Below are 24208 nucleotides of genomic sequence, written 5' to 3'. Positions count from 1 at the left end.
ATTCTTAGGCATCTTGCACAGATTTCCAATAATATTCAAGTCTCGAAAGTGGAGATGGCAATGCAAAACCTTCTAAGACTTGCCAATACTTGTAGAATCTGGTGACGTTTATGTTTTCTACCTGTAGGTTACGTTAACTTATTTTCACTTAAAAACTCAATTTCAATTTCATACAAGTAACATTCTTTTTAAACAATGGTGAAGTAAAAATTTGTCATTTTTTTTTTTCCTTTTTATAAAATGGTGAAATAAAACACAGTTTTTGGTGGTGAATTCAGACTTTAGGGATGCGATCAGTCGCAAAAAAAACATTTGGAATGCCCTGCAAATCCAAACACAATGTGCAAGATTCATAATATTAAGGAGGTATAGTCAATGGCTGTGAGATGTTGAGATATAATTCTAGAAGTATATTGCCACTAGCCAGTCACCTTAAACAACTCTTAACAGGTCAAAACATATTCTCAGATTTACATATATGTCAGATTTAAATTAGGGATAGACTGAATTGAATATTGGGCATTTGGCCGAACCCAGAATCCTTTGTGAAAGATCTGTCCGAATACTGAATCAAATCATAATTTGCATATGCAAATAAGGCCACGGAAGGGTTAAAGAGAACAACTGTATGAAAGATTTCCAACTTCCATGTTTATGTGACAATAAGTCATGTTATTTTAAGGATTCACATTCAGTTAGGCCAGTAACATTCGGCCGGATCCAAATCCTGCTAAAAAAGGCCGAATCGCACACCAAATACTGGATATGGTGCATCTCTAATTTAAATCCATTACTTTCCATTTATCCCTGTTTGCGCTGAGGAGGCCTAGATTGCCCAAACGTAGCTTCCAATGTAGTTGCATTCAAATGGCTGACATACTGACAAAGGAAAATATAGCAGCTTAAGGAATGCTGCTCAAAACCTGCACCTTCTTATAGTGTCTGGGAAGGCACAAACAGCCTCTGTCCCACCAGTCAGTACTGATATCAGATTTTCAGTATAGGCAAAAAGTACCTGAGAACGCTGCTGGATTTTAACCAAGTAGAGCAATACTACACTCACTTGGCACAGGAAAAAACACTAAAATCTTTTTATAGTTGCAAACCCAAACCCCATTGCTGCTGCATGATTGTTTTATGTATCTATCTGTTCCCTGTCTGTTGACAGCATGGCTATGGTAGTGCCAAGGAACAGAAATAAAAAAGACTTCCTTCTCTAAGAGAAACAGGTTTTCCAAAGTCTGTGAAATGATTTTTGTATGTGCAAAGGCTTACATCTCAGTAAGCCCATGTTTTGGCATTTATTGGCATTTAGAGATTGATGATATAGTAGAGCCTATTAAAGTCTCACAATACATAGCATGTGCATTTATTGGTCATATTTAGTATACATAAAGCCAACTTGTTTAAGTGCTCATGATTGTTATAAAAATCTAGCTGTCACAATGGTACTGTGTAATCCAAGAGTGACAACCCGTGTCCTGCCATACATGTCACTTAGATTCTGGGCTAATGCTAATATGCCTATTTTCTTTCAGGAGATGTGCATACTGACAGCATTGTAAAAATTGTGTTAGAAGCATAGCAACTGTGTCAGACGTGACATGGTGACTATCTCTGACTGTACAGTGAGCCTCTAGCAATGTATATAGAGCTCCCTGCCAAAAAAAATTATGGCAAGAGAAGCATTTACTGTGTCTGTGTTTCATTAACACTGTCATAAAATATAACTAATAGCATGTTACATGTTTACAAAGGGATTATCCTCTCTTTTTTTTTTTTTAATTCTATTTCATTTTTACACCCCCATCAGATGCGTTTCCCTCATGTAGTGCTGTCAGTTATGTCCATATATTTTCTGTAAATTGCTTCTTTTCAAGGAAATTCATGGCACTGGAAATATTGTTCAGCATATTCTAGTTTATATCAGGCACACCAAAACAAAAAAAAAAGACCAAAAAAAATTAAAAATAAAATAAGAAACCCCAGCCCTATGAAATGTAGTTGAGCAGCAAATGTAGAAATGTGACTGTGTTTTTGGGTGTGTTAGGGAGAGGCAGCCCTGCGAGGGTACTGCACCCGATATCGGGTAACACTCATGCCATGAACTTCAGAGTTCTCACACACCGTCTTGCAAGGAACCATCTCCTCATCTTCTTCTCCTGTAAGCCAATCCTGTATGACTTGCGCAGCTCTTGGACTGACGTTTTCCTCAAGCCAGCGGTTGTGCCATTCAGAAAACTTCTCATGGTGTCTTTGGAAAACTTGTGGCTGTACCTGTGAGGGAAGGAAAAAAAAGGTAGGAGAGTTAAAATGTGAATACTACATTTTTAATACTATAAATTAGATTCAAACGTATCTCCTGGAACTAATGAAAGAAATAAAAGATCTATGAGTTTAAACTACTTTCTTATAGCCTCACAGAACTTTTTCCAGAACCATTCTGCAACTACTGGTTTAGAGACAGCTTATGCTTTATCTCTATCTCGACACGTTCGGTTGCCGAGTGGCAACCCCCGTGGCTGTGTGATGTTATCCTCCAAAAATGTGTAGGGCAATAAAGTTTAAATTGCTCTTTAAAGCACATGCCAAGTCAGATGTCACTTTGGAAATCTCATAAATTGAATTAGTTACAACTGCCAGTTTATCCGAGGAAGGGGGGGGGGGGGGCTAGCTTTGGGGTATTGTGCTGTCTTAAGGTACAGATCTGCTCAATAAAAAGCCAAATATTCTTAATTACAGTCAAGCAACTGTATCAAAGTAAATACCTGTATTTTGCATAATGCAAATAGAAATTAAAATGGTGCTTTCAGAAGACCACATTCATTAATGTATATTGGAAAATTGTGATGAGTATATCTGTCACATTTTGCTTTGTTGAAAAAGTCACAACCGCAAAAACACTCCAAATGCATTGAAGTCAAATTGTGGTTTTTGCAGCAACTTTTTCCACACCACGCAAATTTTGTTTATTGCCATTGGAGTTTATGGATGTTTTTTTGCGTCAAATTCTGGTAATATCTTTCGCTCATCACTACTGAAAACCATGAATTACAAATGCAAGCCCAATAAAGCTGGTATAAAAAGACTGTACATTCACCCTGAAGTGTTTGAGAAATAAAAAACTTCCTGCTCCTTGTCCCTAAGAATGAAAATGAAACTTGGGACTGTAAGCATACCTCTCTGGCTCCGGAAAGTGTTCCCCAGCGGTACATATAGTCTTCTGAATTAATAATAAACATCATTTTGTGGCTGTTGAGCCTGAAGCGGCAGTCCATGTTACTAGCGCTTTCTACTCCCATAAGCTTCTTCCAAGATGACTTCACTTCATCCTTCATAACTCTCATAGTCCTATATTGCCAGCTATGGAAACTTCTGATATTTCTACAAAGGTGGTTGGAAAAGACAATTGATTCAGAAGTTAATACCAGTAGTAAAAGGGATAAACTCCACAGGAGATTTTGTGGGTTGGATTTTATCTGATCTTGCCATGCATCAGTCCCATTTTATTTTGACCCATGCCACTACATCCGACTAGTAGGATGTGTTTTGTTGATCCGACACCATCCTACAAAATCTCCCACGGAGTTTAGCCCAAAATCAACGCAAAGAAAATGCCAACCCACTATGTCCTAATTCAAATATGTGCTAAAGGGACACAGATTTGTTCTTTTATCTTCTGTGTGTAAAATTTAATGTTGCCATCCTTTAACTTTGCTAGCAGACGGTCAAATGCATTTCAGATATCTTTTGTTCTTTCAAATCATGAACATTTTTACTGTTCTCCATGCCATACCCCCAACATCAGTGTCCCCGGGTTTATGCAATAATATTTTTGTAATGGGCTTACTACAAGAAGCAGAAGGCCTAACGGTGGGTAATAAGGAATGTAGTAAATACAGAGTATGGAACTTAAATGACAATGGCAGCTTTGGCATAACTACAAACACTGCACACTGAGCCAGTAGCTAGTATAGAAGCTTGAGGTAAACAAAATTATATATTCCCCTGTTTATATATCTATTACAACACAACCATACTGGTAAAATGAGAATAATTAAGGTAGGATGGTCTTTATTAATGCAACAGGATTGTTTTTTGCTTAAAGACGAACTTGTACTTTTGCTCTTCTTTGGATGTTTCCTTATCGTCTGTGCATGCCCAAGGCAACAAAGTTGTAGTCTTGTAATGTGAATTTATGCACATTCCTGTGTTCCCACCTACCTCTGTAACAATACAGGTTTTAAGACAAAGCCTTCGCTCTGACTGCTATGGGCTCCATCCACATTAATGAACTGCTCCATATAATTGGCTAGATGCTGTAAAAAAAAAATGATACAGAAGTTTTAACTGTTGCAGAAAAGCTTCTGTTCAGCATGGCAGTTGCAGTAATTAGGGATAGGTTGTACAGCAAGATAATGCTAACCTGAACCTCTGTGGGGTCTTCAGTCTGCACATCTTCTGTGTCTAACAGCTCGATAGTCATTGTTACCTGACCCTGGCGCTGCAAAAACATCATCTAAACAAAGGGGGGAGGGACAAAGTCACATACAGCTTGTCATTACCTTTAAATTACTACATCTACAACTTTTTAAATGCATTTACCACTTGTATTTGTTGTCTGCATAGATGTTTAGTTCCTACCTACATGTTTATATCCAAACAAGCCTTGTAATGCTAAAACCAACATAAATGCTACAAAGAAAAATGCTAGTGGAAGTGTGTACCTTGTTAGCAATAGTGTTTACATGGCTAAGTGAAGGAAATTCTATGGCAGAATGTTGCACTGGTGTGCTCCATATCTGTGAATACATATGTTCCCTTTCGAGTAAAACATCCTATACCTGAGAGCAAATTACTCCTTTGTTGGTCTGTGAATAAAAAGGCTCCAGAACTGCACCACAAAGGCTCAGTTACAGGGCTGTGTAAGTTCACTTTCTGTTTTATATGAACTCATTCAGCTGGGTTTGTAAAAAGAAAAGGTGGATAAATTCTATCTGAATTTCAAGATATAAATGTATATTTCTTTTCCTACACAAACATACCTGATAATACAGATTGGAAAAAAAAAAAAAACATGATATTTGTACAAGTAAGTTTCCAACATCCCTTAGACGCACAGTGTAACGCAACCTCAACCTTGCCTTGTACCATTCTGAAGTGATGAGTTGTGGGACTTCAAGTTCCTTTGCTTTTCAGAGAATCAGTGCATCACCCACTATGGAAACAAGATGGACTTCAAGTCCTAGATAAACACTTCACAATGGAACAAGATGGGGCAGTTATTGCATTAGGTGTGAGATTAAAGGGGGTTGGGGGTCTGCTGCCTGTGAGCATAAATATATATCATTGGTTCTTTTCAACCTGTGGAATCAGGTATGTTTGTGTAGGTAAAAAATATATATTACGACACCCATATTATTATATTATATTCCTTTCTGCCAACAGATCAAAATAATGACTGCAAAGATGTAGATATGTGTATGACAAGTATACAGTAATTATTTTCATAGAATAATTAAAGGTATGCAAGCAAAACAAGAGGAGAATTGGTGAGCTGGAAAAGATGGCAAATATAAGCAAAGTGAAGCTATTGCATTTGTTTCTCCAGATTTGGAGCTAGGCATCTGTAATATGGCAGAGATACTATAGTCTCCCCTTCCATGCAGTTTATTACAGAACCATATATTTTATTTTAAACTTTATTTGCTGTACATTTTAATTAAATTTTCAGAAAAAAATGGTCAAACCATCTTCTTAATATCCTACTACTGCTATAGTTCATGAGTTAAAAAGAGAAACACTATACCTTGAAGCAATTCTCATCTGTCATACAGTGTTCAGCCTTCCATTGGTAACTGGCTTCCTTGGCAGCTCTGACACACTGTGAAGCAAGGCTACCCCCAGCAGCTCCTCGCTTCTTTTCACTCAGGTACAGCTCTACCACTTTAAGGCAAATCTCATCACTTACTAGATGGTGGAGCTGCAGGCAAAAAAAATAAAAACAAAATAATTAATATTATGACATTACACTCTGGGTATTTATTTAAGTCTGCCTATTAATATATTTACACAAAAGAACATGGAAAAAAACCCAGATCACATGACATAAGTGGTTGTTTTTCAGAATTCTTTGGTCGAAGCTATGATGATGCCTCTTGTTGATAAGCACTGAGGCTTGACCCATTATTAAAGGAACAGTAACGCCAAAAATGAAAGTGTAAAAGTATTTAAAATATAATGTACTGTTGCCTGCACAGGTAAAGTTGTGTATTTGCTAAAGTAACAGAACTATAGCTTATATAAATATGCTGCTGTGTAGCCATGGGGGCAGCCATTCAACCTGGAAAAAAAGGGAAAAGGCGCAGGTTACATAGCAGATAACAGATAAGCTCTGTAGAATATAATGGGGCTTTATCTGTTATCTGCCATGTGCCTGTGCCTTTTCTCCTTTGAATGGCTGCCTCCATGGCTACACAGCAGCTTTGTTTATATAAACTATAGTAGTCTTTCTGAGGCAAACACACCAGCTGTAACAGCACAGGGCAACAGTACATTATATCATAATTATTTTTATACACTTTCATTTTTTGGTGTTACGGCTCCTTTAACATAATACATAATTTTAGTGATGTATTACTACAATTTTACACGTTAAAATAACCCCATTCTGTCAAACTAAGGGGGCAGACTTTCCCTACATGACTTGGCAATCTCCCCAAATCCAACACTTCTGGAAAGCCATCACTTTATCTCTCTCTACACACCTAGCTCTTCCCTCACTGCTGTCCAGCCAATAGCTGCCTACTCAGTATCCTGGATATAACTGTGCCTAGTAAAAAGCAAAATTGCCTTACCAGAGCCCTTCTCTAATATGCTTTGAAATGCATTGTGCAGTGATGCAAGACTCCTACGTTAATGATGTGGCAGAAGCTGGTAAATGCAATGCCCCCGGTAATTAAGCTGCCCTGATAAGTTTGACATTCTAAAAGTACTGTGGATTTTGGTGAGCTATTGTTAAATTTTTTAACTTGTTAATTATGAGCAATACTTATTAGCGACATGAATTGATACAGACATGTTCCTATCACTTATAATAATTGTGTTAGAATATGTAATAAAGACCCATAACACACTGCTGCAGCCCAGATTTACCTTAGCACCTCAAACTGAATACAACGTTCGTTGAGAAAACAGGTCTGCCCTTCTGGACTGGTAGGAGGTGCAATGTTCCTACAGCTCTCATCTCTGAGAGGAAGGTGTTAGTATTACTTTAAAAGGTAGATGTCATTTTGATGCTTCTGTTTGCTAGGAATTCCATGAAGGATCTCCTGCTGTGATTTCTTGCAACTCTATACTCCCTGTGACAGCACTACAAGGCATTTGCCCCTCTGGTTGAATACTCCAGTTAATAGGCAGCTGCCTTTAACACACCAAATCAAACAAATACTAGACAATGCTGTTAGAAAGTTTTACCTGTCGTGTAATGTTTTGAACCAGCTTGTCAATGGTGAAAACAATGTAAGCATGAATGGTGAACATTTCACGCAACGTGTCTTCATAATGTGTTGGATCCAGATTGCCAATAAAAAGATTTCTCACCATGTCCAGGAAAGCAGGATAATATTCTTCTAACTCCACTTCACCTAACAGAAACAAATCAATATCCAGCTTAAAAAATGGTGTCAGTTAATTAAAGTTTTCATGCCCTGCTTCTGACGATTTCCATAGCAGACACTACTACTAAATTGCCTACTGGAGAAAAATACTAAATAAATACCTCTTTTTTTACTTATTTTTAAATTTATGAATGTGATAGGGATCTTATATTGTAAGCTCCTTCCTAGAATGGGACTGTGTAAAGAGAATGGTAAACATAGGGTTTCCAGACATGTTATCATCCAGGCAATGTATGTACCTCCAAAGCTCAAAAATGCTACAATACCTTCAAAAGTTTTACAAAAAAGGCAGTGGAAATGCAATAACTATAATAATATTTTTTTCTAATGTAGCCACTTATCACTTTTATATTACTCCTTTAAAAGTCTCCCAGGGGTACCCCCTACTTCTAGGAGAAAGATAGTATTACAACATACAGAGGGTATGGATAACAAATTTCCCAGGAAAATAGCACATTTACACCAGCCTTAAGACCCAACATGCTGCAAATGTAATGTAATCTGAAAACTAAATAAACGGTAAACAAATATATTTTTTGTAAAATCAAGTTAATGGGTAATGTAACAAATCATAGAGGAACATTTAGCTTATGAAATGCAAAATATTTTAGCAACTGCAATACCTGACAGTGGAAATCAAATTATGGCTCATGTAATTGCATTCACTTTTGAACATCCTAAATCCTTGCAATTGTGTAAGCCTAAATTATCCATATAGCAATTGATTTTACCTCTACATACATTCTAAGTAAACTGCATTTATGCATCTTTGATGCAGTAGTGCCATCCTCAGGACCTGATGCTACAGGGATGGCACTTTTTGTAGCAGGAAGTGCAACATTTTCAAAGCAAAAGCAGCCCAGACATACAGGTCCAGCACTTCATGGAGCACCAGAAGTCATCATTCCCTATAAAACTATATAATTATCGCATATGTATAAAGCAAAAGAATATTCCATAGCTCTGTACAATAAATGGGTGTAACATTGAGCATACAGATTTAGATACAAATCAGCCAATAACCGATACAAGAGGTTAGGGAGGGCCCTGCCCTAAATATAAGGACATAAATTCCTGGGGGTGGCACTACTGCATCATCTTTGATGATGGTTGCCAGTATCACTTCTATACTAATAGCATACCACTCCTAAATATTAAAAATATAGTATAGTAATAATACAGAATAGTAAGAAAACACTTCATTTCTATTGTTTTGTTTGCAATTTTTCTGTGGAGGCACATAGCTATGAAAATAACAGTAATGTTTGCAGACCTGAGCCTAAATTAACTAGTGATGCTTTCAACAGTTTAGGGCTGATTGTCGTCAGCATATGAGGTCTCAGTGGACCTGACCTAGATTAGGGTTCTTAAACTGGAAGCATGGGGAGCACAAAAAACATTAGCCCACAAAATATTTTATATACAAACCCAAGCAAGACCAAGTGCCAAAGATTTCATGTGTCTTAAATACAGCCCAGGAAGTTACTCAGATAACCAGGCAACTAAAGTAAAAGCACAACTTGACCTAAAGTCTGCAAAAACTCACATCTTCATAAGCTTGCCATAAATTTCACTTTTGTGAAGACAAAACGGAGCAAAAAAAAAATTAAAAAAGTATTCCTAGTGGAAAGTAGACAAACTGTTTTCATGTTAATTTACACACATAGAACAACGGTAACTCTTACTAGGCTGCTTCAGCCGGAGCTCCATGGCTGGTCCATTTGATCGGTCTCTCCTGCCATCAAATAATCGTTTTTCTCTTTCTTTCTCAGTCCGGTATTCCATCAGCTGTTGCTGTGCCTGTCGATATATCTTTAGAAGCCGAGAGCACAGAGTATGGTGAAGCCGCAGAAAAAAATACCAGTTGTTGTTGGTGTAGAACAAACTGTAAACTTCATCTATGGTCTTTGGAGGGGGTTCATGGGGTGTCTCGACTGGGGGAGGGGGCTCTTGGGCTACTTCAGTAGTCACAGTCTTCCTTCGGCGTTCTGGCAGTTCAGTGACAGAAGATTCTGTGACAGTCTCAGTTGGACCCTCATCTGCAGAAGCAGCAAATAAGGATTGGCAGGAAGGAGATGATGATGATGATGAGAAAAACAGCTCAGGAAGGAACTGGTGCAGAACCTGCCAAATTGTGTCCTTGTCTTCCTTCTGGATGGTTGGTTGCCGATTCACATAGAACGTTATTAGAGCTGCAGCATCTTCCAGAATTTGCCAGTCCTCATAAGTGTAGATCAAGTGGGGTCCACTGGATGTCGTTGTCCTGCCGTCTGGTTGCTGCTCCTGCCGCTGAGTAAGAAACAGAGATTAGCATCAAGAAACTTTAATACACAGAAGGAATAAGAAACTATGCAAGCACTTTTATAAAGTGTATAAAGAAGGCAGGCAATCAAAGGCAAAGTGTTTACCATTAGTACTGCTTCACATAAGTATTAATACTATATTATACAGAAAGATTGCACCTATTAGTAAGCAAGCTACATGCAGAAACAATAATTTTACTATAAAAAGAAAATGCATTGGTTGGTGTACATCAAAGCCAGAAAATTAAAGGGTGGGGGACACAACCTAGATCAGGGTGAACCACCTTTTTCCACCACTATTCAGGTGAATGAACCTTCATTATTGTCACAAAACATCTGGGAACTGTTGAACAGGAGTGAGGAACTAGGGAGTAGCTGGCAATTTACTAAAGTTTAAAAGCAAAGTAGCATGATCATAAACATCTTTAAAAGTAGAAAATCAGACACATTAGAAAGAAAGCGAGTTACATGCACATCAAAATTGATCTTTTATTCAAATGATTCCAAGCTAGCTGCTAACTGATCCAGAGGAAGCAAAGACACCCAAAGCTGGCTCCAGCTTGCCTCAGAAAGGTATAAATTTCCTTTGCAATTTTAAAACACCAACTGTATCAGTCCTTGGATCTAAACTACTCTGACACTTAACCTGTTTTATAGAACATACACTGACCTGAAAAGCAAGTGAATAATACCTAATTAGCATGAATTCTATTAGGGCCGTGACAGACAGGGATATTAGTCGCCCGCAACAAATCTCCCTTGTAGCTCTGATAAACTTCAGTCACACTTAACTGCTGCGCTGCAAGTTGGAGTGATATCACCTCCCAACCTTTCCCCACCCCAGCAGCCGATCAGCAGAACAATAGGAAAGTAGTAAGATAACACATCCCTAAAGGTGGCCATACACGGACCGATTTTTTACTTACAAACGACCGATTCCCGAACGATCCGATGCTATCGTTAAGTTATCGTATAGTTGGTGGTGTACGAACGATCGTCGGCCCACTAAACGAGCCGACATTATCGTCCCCAAAATCGATCGGCCAGGTTTAAAAATTTTGGTCGTTTAACGATAAAATCTGCCAGTTGGTGTGAGTGTCAGACATTTGTCTTTCAACGATTGTTCTCTGCGCATGTCACGATTGCCAGCAACGACATCGATCGTACGTAGATGTACGATCGTAGGTATTTTACGATAATGATGCGACAAAATCTTTCCCGAATTATCGTTGCCCGTGGATGGCATATCGTATGGGAACTCGATCGCCATACGATCGTTTGTCGATATAATCATTCATCGCACAACGAGCGAAATCGCCTCGTGTATGGCCACCTTAACACCTGTATTTCTTAGGATAATTATTTGTAATGTATACCATGTAATATAGTAATAAGAACTACACCATAAAAATCATGACAGGTTTTTCCTGGCGCTATACAAATTATGGACATCCAAAAAATTCACCTGCTTAAAATCATATTTACATATTTTATCACTCACCTCATCATAGACACTTTCTATCTCGTTAAGCAAGCTTTTGGAGCGCAGGGCTTTTGTGTCATTCTGCTTAAAATTGACAGCCTGGTGGTCTAAAGACTTCAAGTATGCCCTTTCATACTGCTCTCGCCATATCTTGTTAAAGCCCCGCTGTGCTTCCCGCCACTCCTCTTCTTTTGCTTTCAGTCTGTGAAACAAGCAGGATTTAAAGGCATGTAGGAGATTTTGCTGAGATATTGTTCTTACTCTGCCCTTGTACTTAAACTTTATTGTATAATAAAGTCACAGCTAAATAAGGATTGGCCCTAAAAATATATAAACTATATACTAGACCCAATTTCTCACCTCTTTAATACTACAGGTACAGCAGTAACTGGGTTTTTCTTTAGACTCTCTACAATATCTGGAGCTTTGTCCCCATATATTCTGTAGATTGCCCTGCGTTGTATAACCTCTGAAGTGCCTCCCAAGCGGTCATCTAGCCTGAACTTTTCCTGATCTTCAGGAGACATGCGGGAGAGTTTCTTTTGGACACTTTCAAGCACACGAATGGTAGCCAAATTGGTTTCCAAAACAACATCCAGCTATTAATGAGAAGGAAAGAAGTCAATGGAACAGAAAACTGCAACAGTTTAAGAAAAAAATGGAACCGCCAAAACATAAAAGGCCTTATTGTACACAATTAGAAAAAAAAAAAGTTACATTTGTTAAATTGGTTGTAAACATTTTCAACAGCTGGTAAAGGCTAGTTTTAAAAATGCTTCAAACTACAGGAAATATATAAAATACATACATCATGAAGGCAAAAAAAGGCAGTAGGAGTAAAATAAAGAAGCAGCATGAGCTGGGCAAGTCCAGTGAAACCTTATGTTAGCATTTGTGGCTTACCTCAAACCTCTCATCTTCACAGCGGTGAAGCTGCTCCTCATATGGAGTCTTTTTGGAACTCACAAAAGTAGAATCTTCAGACCACGAAGGAAATGACACCCAGGTGTCATTTAATACCTGCAAAAGAGGATGGACACATTTTTACTTTATTAATGCCAGCATGGGGAGGTACATGTACTGAAAGCAATACTGTATATGGAAAGCAGATATCCCAGATTATGGAGGAAAACATGTATACCTACATTCCTGTGGGTTCTGCAACTAACTACTATAGGTCCAAATTTTAAAAATTAAAGGTATTATTTTAAGGAGGCACAAGTGGAAAAAATGAATAACTGTCTGACAAGTGCACTTTTAGTATAAAACTTGCCATGTATTTCATGATAAAAAGTCTGGTAGCTACGTGGTCTGTAACCAGGGAGAAGGTGGTGCAGATCTTCCTGTATTTCGGAAGCAAAGGATGTGCAAGATTCTATACTAATGGAAGGCCATTTGTGTCAAGATATACAAATGGGTTTAGAATATAAATGTATTATGTTTATTTACATTTTATTTAATTTGATGTTTAGATTTTGTGAATATATTCCTTTTGTTTGTAATCAATCCTTTATTGATGTTAAAAGCCTTTGGAAATACTAAACAGATATTCAAATTCTTGTAGGTTAAAAAATATACAACAAGATGCCTAGCGATACTATGATTTGTAACCCAGAATTGGTTTACACTGAGAAACTGAATTACCTCCTTGCAGAGTGCAGTCCTCCCACTGCATTTTGGGTGTGGAAAAGATTTGGGTAGAGCACGGTAACTGGAGCCAATGCGCTTGCAGGATGCATAATCGATCTCCCGCCCAATGCCCTCATTGGAGCGGTCGTTTGTTACTGGTGAAGCAAACGAAAGCTCTTTAACACCCAAGAAAGACTTGAACTGTGCAAAGAGTTCAGGAAACTTTCTGAAAAGCACACAGAAACACAGAAGAAGAAGTTAACTATTTATTCTACATGCAAAAAAAAGAGTCCTATAATATTAGCATGGGCAGATTCATTCTAAAGGATTCAACTATTACCCCATTTCTTCCTTATGCAAAAGATACTTGTTGGTGAATCACCTAGAGGCCTGAAAATAACTCACAATTATAAAAACTGAGCAAACAGGAGGACCCAAAAGTATATTAAAAAAAAAAAAAAAATCACACGGTCTTCATGAAAACCAATAAAAGCCTTTGTGCCTCTAAACAATGGGTTTGGGGAGCCCTCACCAAAACCAATGACAAAGCTCGATGACTGTCACTCCTTTCTAATATTTTCATTTACACAGGGATTGGTGGTCAGTTTAAGTGGCAGGCCTGGGGCACCCACCCCACCCCCAGAGCATTTTAATCTCCCAGTGGCTATTGTTTAACTATTTGGAAACCAGCATTTTTAAATCTGATGTCTAAGGCTTGTGCAGGAGGGCCTCTCACTTGGCTGTGTTCATACACCTTTTAAACTTTAATAACTAGTCTCTAACATTAATATAGGTGGCAATACCACTGAGGGCACCATAATTAGGGGACCATCGATGCAGATGAGTGCTTGAACAATTGTTTGCAAAATGCTTTCAAGATGAAATTACACTGCCCAAGAACACTAATATAGGATGCGAAGAACTGCAATATTGGGAGTTTGGATAAACCAAGGTGTCCACCACTGCAGCTGTTAAAAGTATCGCTATCCCTAGAGACACCATGATTCTAAATAATGAACAAAACATATAAACCAGCCCCATCCCATCTTAACAAGATAGGTGTGCCTAAAACAAGACATGTAAAGTGCTGTATGTTTTTAATTATTTTGCCCTTTAGCCAAAGAGACACTGTCAGGTGGGAGATAGCAAGTTGTCTATAAATGCCACATGAGCATTTAAGCACAAAAGCAATATCAAGTGCAAGCTGCCTTTTTTTCCACCCCCAATCTGTGTTCAGATGTCATCACTTGTTGCATGTTTGCTGCATCAATAAGAATAGGCAGTTGACATCTGGGAAAAAATGTGCTGCACCAAATACACCTATTAGCACACATCACAGGAGGTCTAGAGCCTGGAAGAACCTGTTTGTAACAAGTGCTGCACATGGTGCTTTAGCCATAGCTTGGATTTAAAGGAAAAGTAACACTAACATTTTTTAAGTAAAAAAGCTTTTCTACCCTGCACCAATAACTGCCCTATCCTGCAAACCACTTAGTATTTTAAATGCTTTAATAGAAAATACCTGGTAAAACTTGGCTTCCTGTCAATTGAACTAAGGCGATACGGCGAAGGAAGGAGCAGCAACCACTATGCGACGAGCCTAGCCTTCTTTCTGTATACGAAGGAGTCAGGCTAAGCTCGATCAATTGATCGTTGCATAGTGGATGCTGCGCCTTCCTTCGCCGTATCACCATAGTTCAATTGACAGGAAGCCAAGTTTTAGCAGGTATTTTCTATTAAAGCATTTAAAATACTAAGTGGTTTGCAGGATAGGGCAGTTATTGGTGCAGGGTATAATAGCTTTTTTACTTAAAAAAAATTTAGTGTTACATTTCCTTTAATCACATTTCACATTAACAGCTATTCCAAATACTATAGCTAAAAAACAAAAAAAGTTAATTGCTTACCCTAGAAATGGTGTGACCAGTTGCAGAAGCTCAGAACCAGAAACCAATTCCTGGTTGAAAAGTGCGATACAACGGAGAAAGTTTTCATAGACTTCTTGGCTCTTAAGAACTCGGCGGACCTTATAACACAATGCACAATCTTCATTAGCTTATTTAGAAATGCAACTCACAGAGCTGTGTACAGGTAAGCTTCCAGCATTCCAGTACAAGTTAGGGTCTATACAAGGGCTGTAGCTCATTAAGGAGTCAAATATTGCGCCAGTTGTTTCCAGAAAAATGTGGTAAAATCAAAAGAAAACTATTCACACAAGCTAATAATAAATACTAATAATTTTTTTTTTTTTTGTAACTAACCTTGTGAATTTAGTTCGCAACAAGCATGGTCAGAAATCCTAACTGCAGAACACCCTTAGCATTTTATTTAGGTGGAGATAGGGGATTGACACGAAGGTGCTGATTTATAAACATTCAAATTAGAATTCTTGCAGAGAGTTTAATTTTTTTTTTTTTTGCACCAAAACTCATGAATTTGAATTAGAGTTTCCAAAACTCAAATGTACAATATATATTAAGTGCAAAACATTTTAAAAAACTTGTAAAACTTTGACTTCAGTTTTACTCAATTGAGATTCAAATTTTTAAATAAATAAGCATTTGGTAAAATTGAGTGTATTTGAACTAAAAAATTCACTAATTGGAATTTTGATAAATAAGTCTCCCTGTTAATTTAAAAAGAGTTATTCTGAATCATGAGAAAATGAAAAATTTTAATAACAAAAGTTTTTTTTTTTTTTACTTTAAGTCACTTAAATGCATGCAAATACAATATAAGAACCAACCTTATTGAAGAATGAGAACTCCTGCAGAGTGCCATACTTCCCTACACTAGCCATAGACTGATCCTTGGACTTTCGCATCTTCATCTTCTTCTAAAAATAAACGTAAGATTAGTATAGGACTTTCAAATTTCTAATTTGATGAGTAAACCTAATGGAAACATTCAATACCTTGGAGGAAGGCATGGAACGCAATAGAAGGGGTCTAGACCTCTTACGGCTTTGTTCTAGGTTCCGCTGGTACTCAAGTTTCCTTGAACTAAGATCACAAGCACCATTTCCTGTGAACTGAAAGACACAGGGATATAATTATTTTAAACAGCATCAGCTCATTTTTTTTGTTTTGGAAATATAATTAGGGATGCACCAAATCCAGGATTTGGTTCGGTATTCTGCCTTTTTTGGCAGGGTTTAGATTCGGGCGAATCCACAGTTCTGGCCGAACAGAATCCGAATCCTAATTAGCATATGCTAATTAGGATTTGGAAAGGTTAAATGTCCCCGCCTGAACACAGAAGTGGACATTTAACCCTTCCGTATACTAATTAGCATATGCTAATTAGGATTTGGATTCGGTTCGGTATTCGGCCAAATCCCTTGCCATGGCTTCGGGGTTTCGGCCGAACCCCAAAAACTGGGTTTGGTGCATCCCTAGATATAATGAACAGTTCATGTTCCTGAACAGTTACGTTTAATCAATCAAAACATTAACACAACCAGATATGCCATTTGTATCAGTCTTTGTACAAGTACAAAAATGCTATACTGTAAATATATAACATATAATACAGAAATTGCCCTTTTCAGCAGACCAGGAAATTTCTTCCAGCATCCTGATCATAGTAACATATAGTTAATACAATAACAAATACAGACATTCCTGTATACAAAATATTTTTTAACCCCTCTCATACCAGGGATCTCTTTGCCTCTGGAAGGAACTGGCCAAATTCAGACAACAGATCTTCCTGTCCACGAAACAGACTTGCAACCTCTGTAAACACCTCCTCCTCTGACATACCTCGGAAAGGGCGACCTTTGGGATTCAGTTGATCCTTCTAACAAGCAGAAAAAGTACCAATGTTTAGGCTTAACCACACTAGGTGGATTCTCCCTCCCACCCCTACATCAAAGTTGGGCCTGCACCTGTGCCTAGCACAGGCACACACAGCATATTTTAGCCAGAAACTGCTTGAGTATGCAGCTTCAGGCTGAAATAAACCTCCAACTTCTATGTACACCAGACTAACATGCTATCTCCCGATTTCTTTGTATGGCATAATTTTATCATAATCTGGAACTCAAGTAAAATTTTGGATAGCACTGACTTAGAAATACATAAAATCCATTTACTACCCACCTGGTATGTGTGGAGGATTTCTAGGAAAGATCTGTAGATTTCAGGCCGGTCCAAAAACCGAGTTTTTATTTTATTCACATAGCTAATAGCATTGTGAAACTCCAGTGAGTCAGATTCTGGAGGGGGCTGAGGCTTCTCCTTTTCCTGCTGACGAGACTCCTCAGGCACCTCACTGAGTACATTTTCAGGAACTGGGGGCACTATTACACGACTGCTAGACAAAGAGCTAGTGGTTGCATCTGATGACACCTACAAAAAAAAAAAAAAATTCAGTTCAGTGTATTTTTTTATTAATCTGCTCCAAGCATACAGTGTTTTATCTGCCCAACCCCCGATTTTTATATCCTGGTGTCACTTACAGGGCTAGCCAGGGATGTCTGAACAACCACTTTGCCATTTTTTGGAAGTTCAATTTTGTAACCAAGTGGCAGAAAGGCATTAAATCCAAGCATCAGGTCTGGATGCTCGTGGAACAGCTGAGAGACCCTGCGGATAACTCCAGGAGTGTCAATGCTGCAAAAAAAAAAAAAAAAAATAAATTAGAGCAGTGTCCTTCTCTATAGCATAAAAAAATTATCCTGGTCTGCCAAAAACCATACCTCTGAGATTTGAATTCTTTCATAATCTCCAAGAATCCACTATAAGTAGCTGGATCACTTCCAAAACGGATTTTTACTTGGTCCAAATAAGAAAGAGCATCTTCCACCTATAATTTAAAAAAGTAGACATTTCACACTCATAAAACAAACACATTATACTGGATAAAGGATTACTGATTGGCTAAGCTCAGGTATACCCTTCTCCACTGACACTGAAAGAACATTAACATTCTCTAGCAGTCAGGAACATACAGGTATGCTCAGGGAAAACTTCTCCCTGCTGCACGAATAATGGATTCCCCCCCCCCCCCCAGTGCCACCTGATGTTAAAAAGGATGAAATCTATGTAGACCTAATCATACATGATGATGATGGGGTAAGTGTGAAATGTTATATTTATATATTTTTATATGTTTTTGTAATAATAGATCCCATACCTATAATTCTTTTAAACAGTTTAATCCATGTTCTTACAAATGAAAACATTATAGATGCTATTGTTGACAAACACTTTCTTAAAGTAAAGAACTAAATTTATATTGTCACAACACTTCCCACAATGCCCTGCATGCTTATTCACAGATGTGTTATTCAGCTGGCATCTTCTATTTTGCTGCAAGAGTTAGCAGTGCAAGAAAAAGCAGGGGAAAAAAATGCTTTAAATACCATTTCCAAAAAAAGTTGAAATAATTGAAGAATTGTGTTGAATATACACTGCAAAGTTGCTTAAAATGTATTAGGCACTATGGTTTTAGGTTTACAACTCCTCCCATACCTATAAACCAGCAATCAATATTTTCTTACAAGCTGGGGGTATTATTTAGCTACAAAACTTCACACATTGGCAGTGCACTCCAGGTCAGCATAAAAAGCTGCAATAGCTGGTATTAAAATCAATCAACCTTTATTTGCGCATTTAAAAAACACAACTTGAGGTCTTACGCATTTCGTGACAGCGCACTTCCTCAGAGAGGTCCTGGAGTGCACTGCCAATTTGTGAAGTTTTGTGACGAGATTGGTCCGCTGGCTACAGACTCAGGGCAGGAGCACCCGGGTCAACAGGACTGTTTGGTAAGCATAATGCTTTCTTGTTTGGAAGTAGGTTCACCCTGGCCGTGAGTTTTTGCACCTGAGTGCAAGGTCTGCGGCATGTTGCACCTGGACCAGAGGTGGGGTGAGCAGTTTTTGTGTGGGGGAACCTGTATTGCTCTTTCCAGACAGGCACCTGTATTTTTAAAACTAATATCCATGTTTAAACTAGCCCTTAAACTGTGTGCTGTGGATATATCATTTTTTCATGTGGTATTATTTAGCTGCCTACCAGTAAAGGGCAATCTACCCTACTGCGTTTTGATTAGAGTGTAGGATAGAGGTAATAAGCACTGCAGGGTTAATAAAACAAAAGACACAGTTAATTAAACCAAATTCACTCGTAGCATTTCAATCTTTTGTGCAACCATTGGTCATTCCCACCCTCCACTGTGGTTCAGGGCTGAATCGTCAGATATGGAGGTAGAAACAATAGAAATTCTACCTCCATCTGCCGATTCAGCCCTGAACGTAGATTTTGCTTGGGCGCCATCAAAATCTTTTAACCTGGCGGATCGAAAAGTCGACCGATATCTGCAGCCTTTTGCGATATCGGTAGCCTCTTCGAGCCGCCATACACACACCAAATATCGTACGAAACTTTGTCATCGGTGCGTGTATGGTGGGCTTAAAGTTGATTTTATTATAAGGAACAACAGAAGTCCAATTAAAGGCATTTATGATTGAGATCCCCAACATTATCAGATAGAGTTATTAGCCTCCCTGATATTTGAAACAAAGTTACTGTGATGTCCTTCATTTCATGCCCCCCATTTTCTAGACAAATATTCCTATGATCTTGACCTTATCCTACCTTACACTAATATCAGGAAAACTAGCTTGTTATATATAAGTAGAGTATATTCTCTTTGGTTAAGTGCTTTCTTCATCACTTCTTTTTATTTTGAGGGATGCACCAAATACACTATTTTCGGATTCTGGCGAACCCTGAATTCTTTGCGAAAGATTTAGCTGAAAACCGAACTGAATCCAAAGTTTCATATGCAAACTAGGAAGGAAACTAGATGGAAGAACTGCATGTGCAGTGCAAATTTTTTAACTTCCGTGTTTATGTGACAAAAATTTACTGTGATTTTAAGAATTTGGTTCGGCCAGGACTATGCATTTAGCCGAACCCAAATCCTGCTGAAAAAGTCCGAAACTTGGCCAAATTCTGAACCAAATCCTGGATTTGGTGCATTTTTTTTTTTTGGCATTCTCAGTGGCATGCCGTGTCAAAAAAAACCCCAAAAACCTGTTACATGGTCAGCTATCCAAAGAAGGAAAACCTGAAGTTTTGTCAAGTTTAAAGGAGATTGGCACACAACAAGCTTTGTCACTGGGTAGAAATTGCATCTTACAGCAGCAACAAAACACTCCAAAATAACTTGACATCATTAACAGTGAGAATTGTTGCAAGCAAAGGCAATGTCATGCCATTACACACTACAAAATGTTTTACCCAAGACAACTGCCATTTTAGTCAGTAAAGGGGTGTTTGCAGTTGCTTTGTCGCCCCCAGGGAGCGTGAGTGCCCTCACTTGAAGCACATGTGCCTTTTCACAGATACAAATACAAGTGTTTAGCTTCATGCAACAATGTAACATACACAAATCCATAGATCTCTTGAAATAAGTATTACATGAGAGATTTCAATATCTTTTTTTGCTTTCAATGATTCATGCACACTGAGTGTCACATTTAGAGAGAGACTTGCTTAGCATGTTTTTAAAAGGGGCAGAACACTCCCTTTTTTCAATAAATAGGACTTGTGCTAAACATGCTTTTTGTGACTAATCTATTCCTTGAGATAAACTTGGCAAACTGAAGCTACTCCATATTTGGTCCCTGCAAGTTAAATAATTAGATTACAGGAAATCTTACAAATATTTTGCCTGCATAATGGACTTTGGCTCATTTGTGCACTGGTATTCAAATTATCTAACATGCAACTAACTAAACATGAGGTAGCTTTGGTTTCCCTGTTTAGCTAACAAAAATAATGTAAAGCATAGTTTTTTTTTTTAGATTTCAACAACAGTATATTCAGTAAGTATACTCAGCACAAGTCCTATTTGTTGCACTTATGTTGACAAGTGGGTATATTGTTCTTTAAAGAGGAGAATATCAAGTGTTTAGAATGAATGAACGCATGACTTTGGGGTAAAAGAGACACCTAAGGCTAATGCTACATGGGCAGATTCTTGGCATGCAGATAAACGCACCTACGCCCAAAAAAAGCTTTTGAATGTGCCTACACCAGGAGCCATTGCACCAGCCCAGGTACAGGCACACAGCAGAATTTGGCGCAAAACTGCACAAGGGGGCATTATTGCACTGAACTCCAACATAATGGCTCTGGGTGAAGGAACAACCAAAAGCTTTTTTGGAGTGTAGGGGTGGATTCTCAGGCCGAGAAACCACCCTGTGTGGCACTAGCCTAAAAGAAGGACGCACAATATCATGTCTTGAGGTATCAATAAGGTAACAATGCACACACATCTATGATCAATAGGAACAAACTGGTTGCTTTCTATACTTACATGCACTGGGAGTTTTTCTTGAGGTTTGCTCCAGTTTGAATTTGGCTTGCAATTACCACCACCTCCACCACTCGCCATTTTTTTTTTTTTTTTTTTTTAATTTGGTACAGTAGTGAAATGGCTTATTCAGAAGAAAGTCTAATAAAAGGCTTAAGCACTTGGAGTTGGGGAAGCATGATCCAGCACTTGCTTCAGAATTCCCTGTGGACACCAGGAACAGCTGCAAATATTTCCTAAAAAGAGAAAATAGAAATGTAATTCATCTTGCACAATTAAAAAATACTTTTTCATGTTTTAAAATGATCATTTTCATTGATAATTTTGCCCAGGATTTCATAGTTTAAAACAAAATAATTAGTTAATAGAGATACAGACATTTACAAACAAATTTATAGAAGAGCCAAGAGCAAGTTAACACCTGTTCCATCAAATCAATACTTCTACAAGCTTGAAACACAATGGGCCTTATTTATGGATGATGGACAAAATAGGCACTTTGCATTTGAGGGCTAAGGGTAATGTCTCATGGGGAGATTAGTCTCCCACGATAAATTTCTGCTACAGCAGGCGACTTCTCTCTCCTTTCCACCGGCAACAAAGTAATTTGCCTGTGGAAAAGCGTAGGTGCCTCTTCATTTTCTGATGTTGCATGAAGTTGCCTGCATTAGCCTTAGTATGTTGCTATTCTCAAAGATTTTATCTTATCTGTTTTTTTTTTTTTTTTTTTTATGGGCGATGGTGATGGCAGATTGTATCAGTGCCTTTAAGTACAATGGTCTTCGTTTGGGTGCTTAGGGTGAAGACACAGGGAGCTACTTTTAGCAGCTACTTTTTCATGGCTACTAAACACCAGAAGATACCCTGCCATAGACAATGCTGAGAAGTGCCTAAAGGTGCCCATACACTATAAGATCCGCTCGCTTGGCGATGTCGCCAAGCGAGCGGATCTTCACCCGATATCCCCACCTACGGGTGGGCGATATCGGGTAGCAAGAAACTTAAAAAAAAAATACATTTGTGGTTATGGGGCAGTCGGTTCGGGGACCGCATCAACGAGCCGATGCGGTCCCGGATCCGACTGGATTTTCTAACCTGCCCGATCGAGATCTGGCCAATTTCAGGCCAGATATCGGTCGGGCAGGCTGCTCTGTTCTGCCCATACACGGGCCGATTAGCTGCCGAATCGGTCCAAGGGACCGATATCGGCAGCTATAGTCGGCCCGTGTATGGGGACCTTAAAACACATGTAGATACAATTATCAGTAAATGGTCAGCATTGTCTACTTTAGTAGCCACGACAAGTAGCTGCTACTAGTAGCTCTGTGTCTCTTCACCCTTAAACTTGATGGTATAGCCTATATTTCAATAGTTTCAAGCATCATCACTGCGCCCTCCCTCCTCCCTCCCCCCCCCCCCATGGCAACTGAATAGTCTGCTCAGGTATTTTGGGCTCAAGGCAATCATCCTATAGCCCAGAAGCTGTATTTAAACAACAAATAGGACCTCTGACAGCCTTTGGCTTATGGTGGGATCATGCTTTTTCTAGTTTAAAAAACAACACCTATATATACACACAAAACATTTTCCAAAGGTTTAAATACCTAACCAAGCAGATTTCTTTGCATCGTCAAACAACCCCTTTTTTTTATCTGAATTGCTTCTAAGGGACTCACATCCCTCTAGCAATTAACAAAAACACATCTCTGCCTCAGTTATTCTAGTTTCACCCCATGGGCACCAGAAAGAGCATCTTCTTCTTGCCCGAGGCATATGAAACTGCCAGTAGACCAAGTAATGAGCCATTTTATCAGGGGTGGCCGTAACACTGTCATTTTTTTTTTTTTAACAACCTAAGGAAAGCAGATACAGACTACATTGGAATACCCCCCTCCCCCTAACATGCACATTGTGTACCCATAATAAGGTATGCTGATGAACAAGATAAGCAGCACAAGCCACTATGTATGTGATGGGGGCTACACACAAAAATGATGTTGCAATGAGGGAGACAATAAAGATATATAATGCTACAGGAAAAGGAATGATCGAGTTATGATGTAGTCAAATCCCTTTAGCACTTTACAACAACGGGTATGATAGAAGAGCGCATTAGAAGTGACAGGAGCAGATTAGAACCTGGATATTAATTAGAATTGGGTCACGAAGTGAATGGCAATAGACGCGACGCTGGAGCGGGATGTTAGACGAGCTGACTGATAATACACAGCACACACAGAGAGACAGGAGAAAAGTACGTGTAATTTTGTATTTCTGCCGACTGGCCTGGTTTATCATCGCGCCCCTTTCTCTATTTCAACCCCGAACGAGTAAATCATTCGGCTTCAACGCAGTCTTCAACACCGTGCGGATCCAGCCCACCCTCTGCACTGCAATCAAAGCTGAAAAGGATGCTGAGACATTTGAATTATTTACCAAGATTGAGCAATGGAAGCAACGTCCGGTGATACATGAAGGAAGGTTTCCCATGATCCGTACCTTGCGTGCGCGTTCCAGTGCGCGCCCACATATTCCGGGCGGCGGGGACGCACTCGGCGCAACCATCGCTCTTAACCATATTCTAACGCTGTGAGAGTGAAGGGCCTGCTGTGATGTCAAGATCACGTGATTTGGCGACAAGGGGGGGGAACTCGGCTAGGGTACTGGGTCAAAAAAGGGCGGGGTTAATTCCTCTGGAAAGGAAGTAGGAAATTATGCACGCAAGCGGGACGCTCAAATTAATGAATGAAGTTTTCAGCTCCCTCTAAAGGCATTTATAAACT

At 38.8% G+C, this 24208-nt stretch overlaps 1 protein-coding gene across 4 annotated transcripts; it reads right to left on the bottom strand.

Annotated features, from left to right (window-relative positions):
* Positions 1-1899: 1899 nt before the first annotated feature.
* On the bottom strand, positions 1900-23994 carry sin3b (SIN3 transcription regulator family member B). 4 transcript variants are annotated; one of them, XM_012965094.3, is made up of 20 exons: positions 23925-23994; positions 21429-21661; positions 17797-17903; positions 17557-17710; positions 17198-17446; positions 16752-16895; positions 16009-16125; positions 15841-15930; positions 15002-15120; positions 13110-13320; positions 12369-12485; positions 11826-12064; positions 11484-11667; positions 9365-9968; positions 7477-7646; positions 5810-5983; positions 4427-4519; positions 4225-4319; positions 3180-3384; positions 1900-2277 (listed from the first exon to the last, which is right to left on the bottom strand). In XM_012965094.3, exons 2-20 carry the CDS (start codon positions 21504-21506, stop codon positions 2047-2049), a joined length of 3381 nt encoding a protein of 1126 aa, XP_012820548.1. In that variant the 5' UTR covers positions 21507-21661; positions 23925-23994; the 3' UTR covers positions 1900-2046. The 4 variants fall into 4 exon arrangements, with proteins under 4 accessions (XP_012820548.1, XP_012820552.1, XP_031757423.1 ...); XM_012965098.3 differs by having other exon boundaries at positions 15841-15927; positions 23862-23990; XM_031901563.1 differs by lacking the exon at positions 23925-23994 and adding an exon at positions 23712-23848.
* Between the last annotated feature and the right edge of the window lie 214 nt (positions 23995-24208).

The sequence above is a fragment of the Xenopus tropicalis genome, chromosome 1, assembly GCF_000004195.4.
Source record: "Xenopus tropicalis strain Nigerian chromosome 1, UCB_Xtro_10.0, whole genome shotgun sequence".
Lineage (NCBI taxonomy): Eukaryota > Metazoa > Chordata > Amphibia > Anura > Pipidae > Xenopus > Xenopus tropicalis.
Note: the sequence above shows the minus strand (reverse complement) of the source record. Positions and strands in the feature narration are given on the sequence as shown.

Excerpts from the sequence above, each read along its gene's own strand:
- sin3b (XM_012965094.3), bottom strand. The coding sequence starts at position 21,506 with ATGGCGAGTGGTGGAGGTGGTGGTAATTGCAAGCCAAATTCAAACTGG. Across the intron at positions 17,711-17,796 it reads AAAGAATTCAAATCTCAGAG|CATTGACACTCCTGGAGTTA; the intron begins GTATGGTTTTTG and ends TTTTTTTTGCAG. Across the intron at positions 12,486-13,109 it reads GGACTGCACTCTGCAAGGAG|GTATTAAATGACACCTGGGT; the intron begins GTAATTCAGTTT and ends CCTCTTTTGCAG.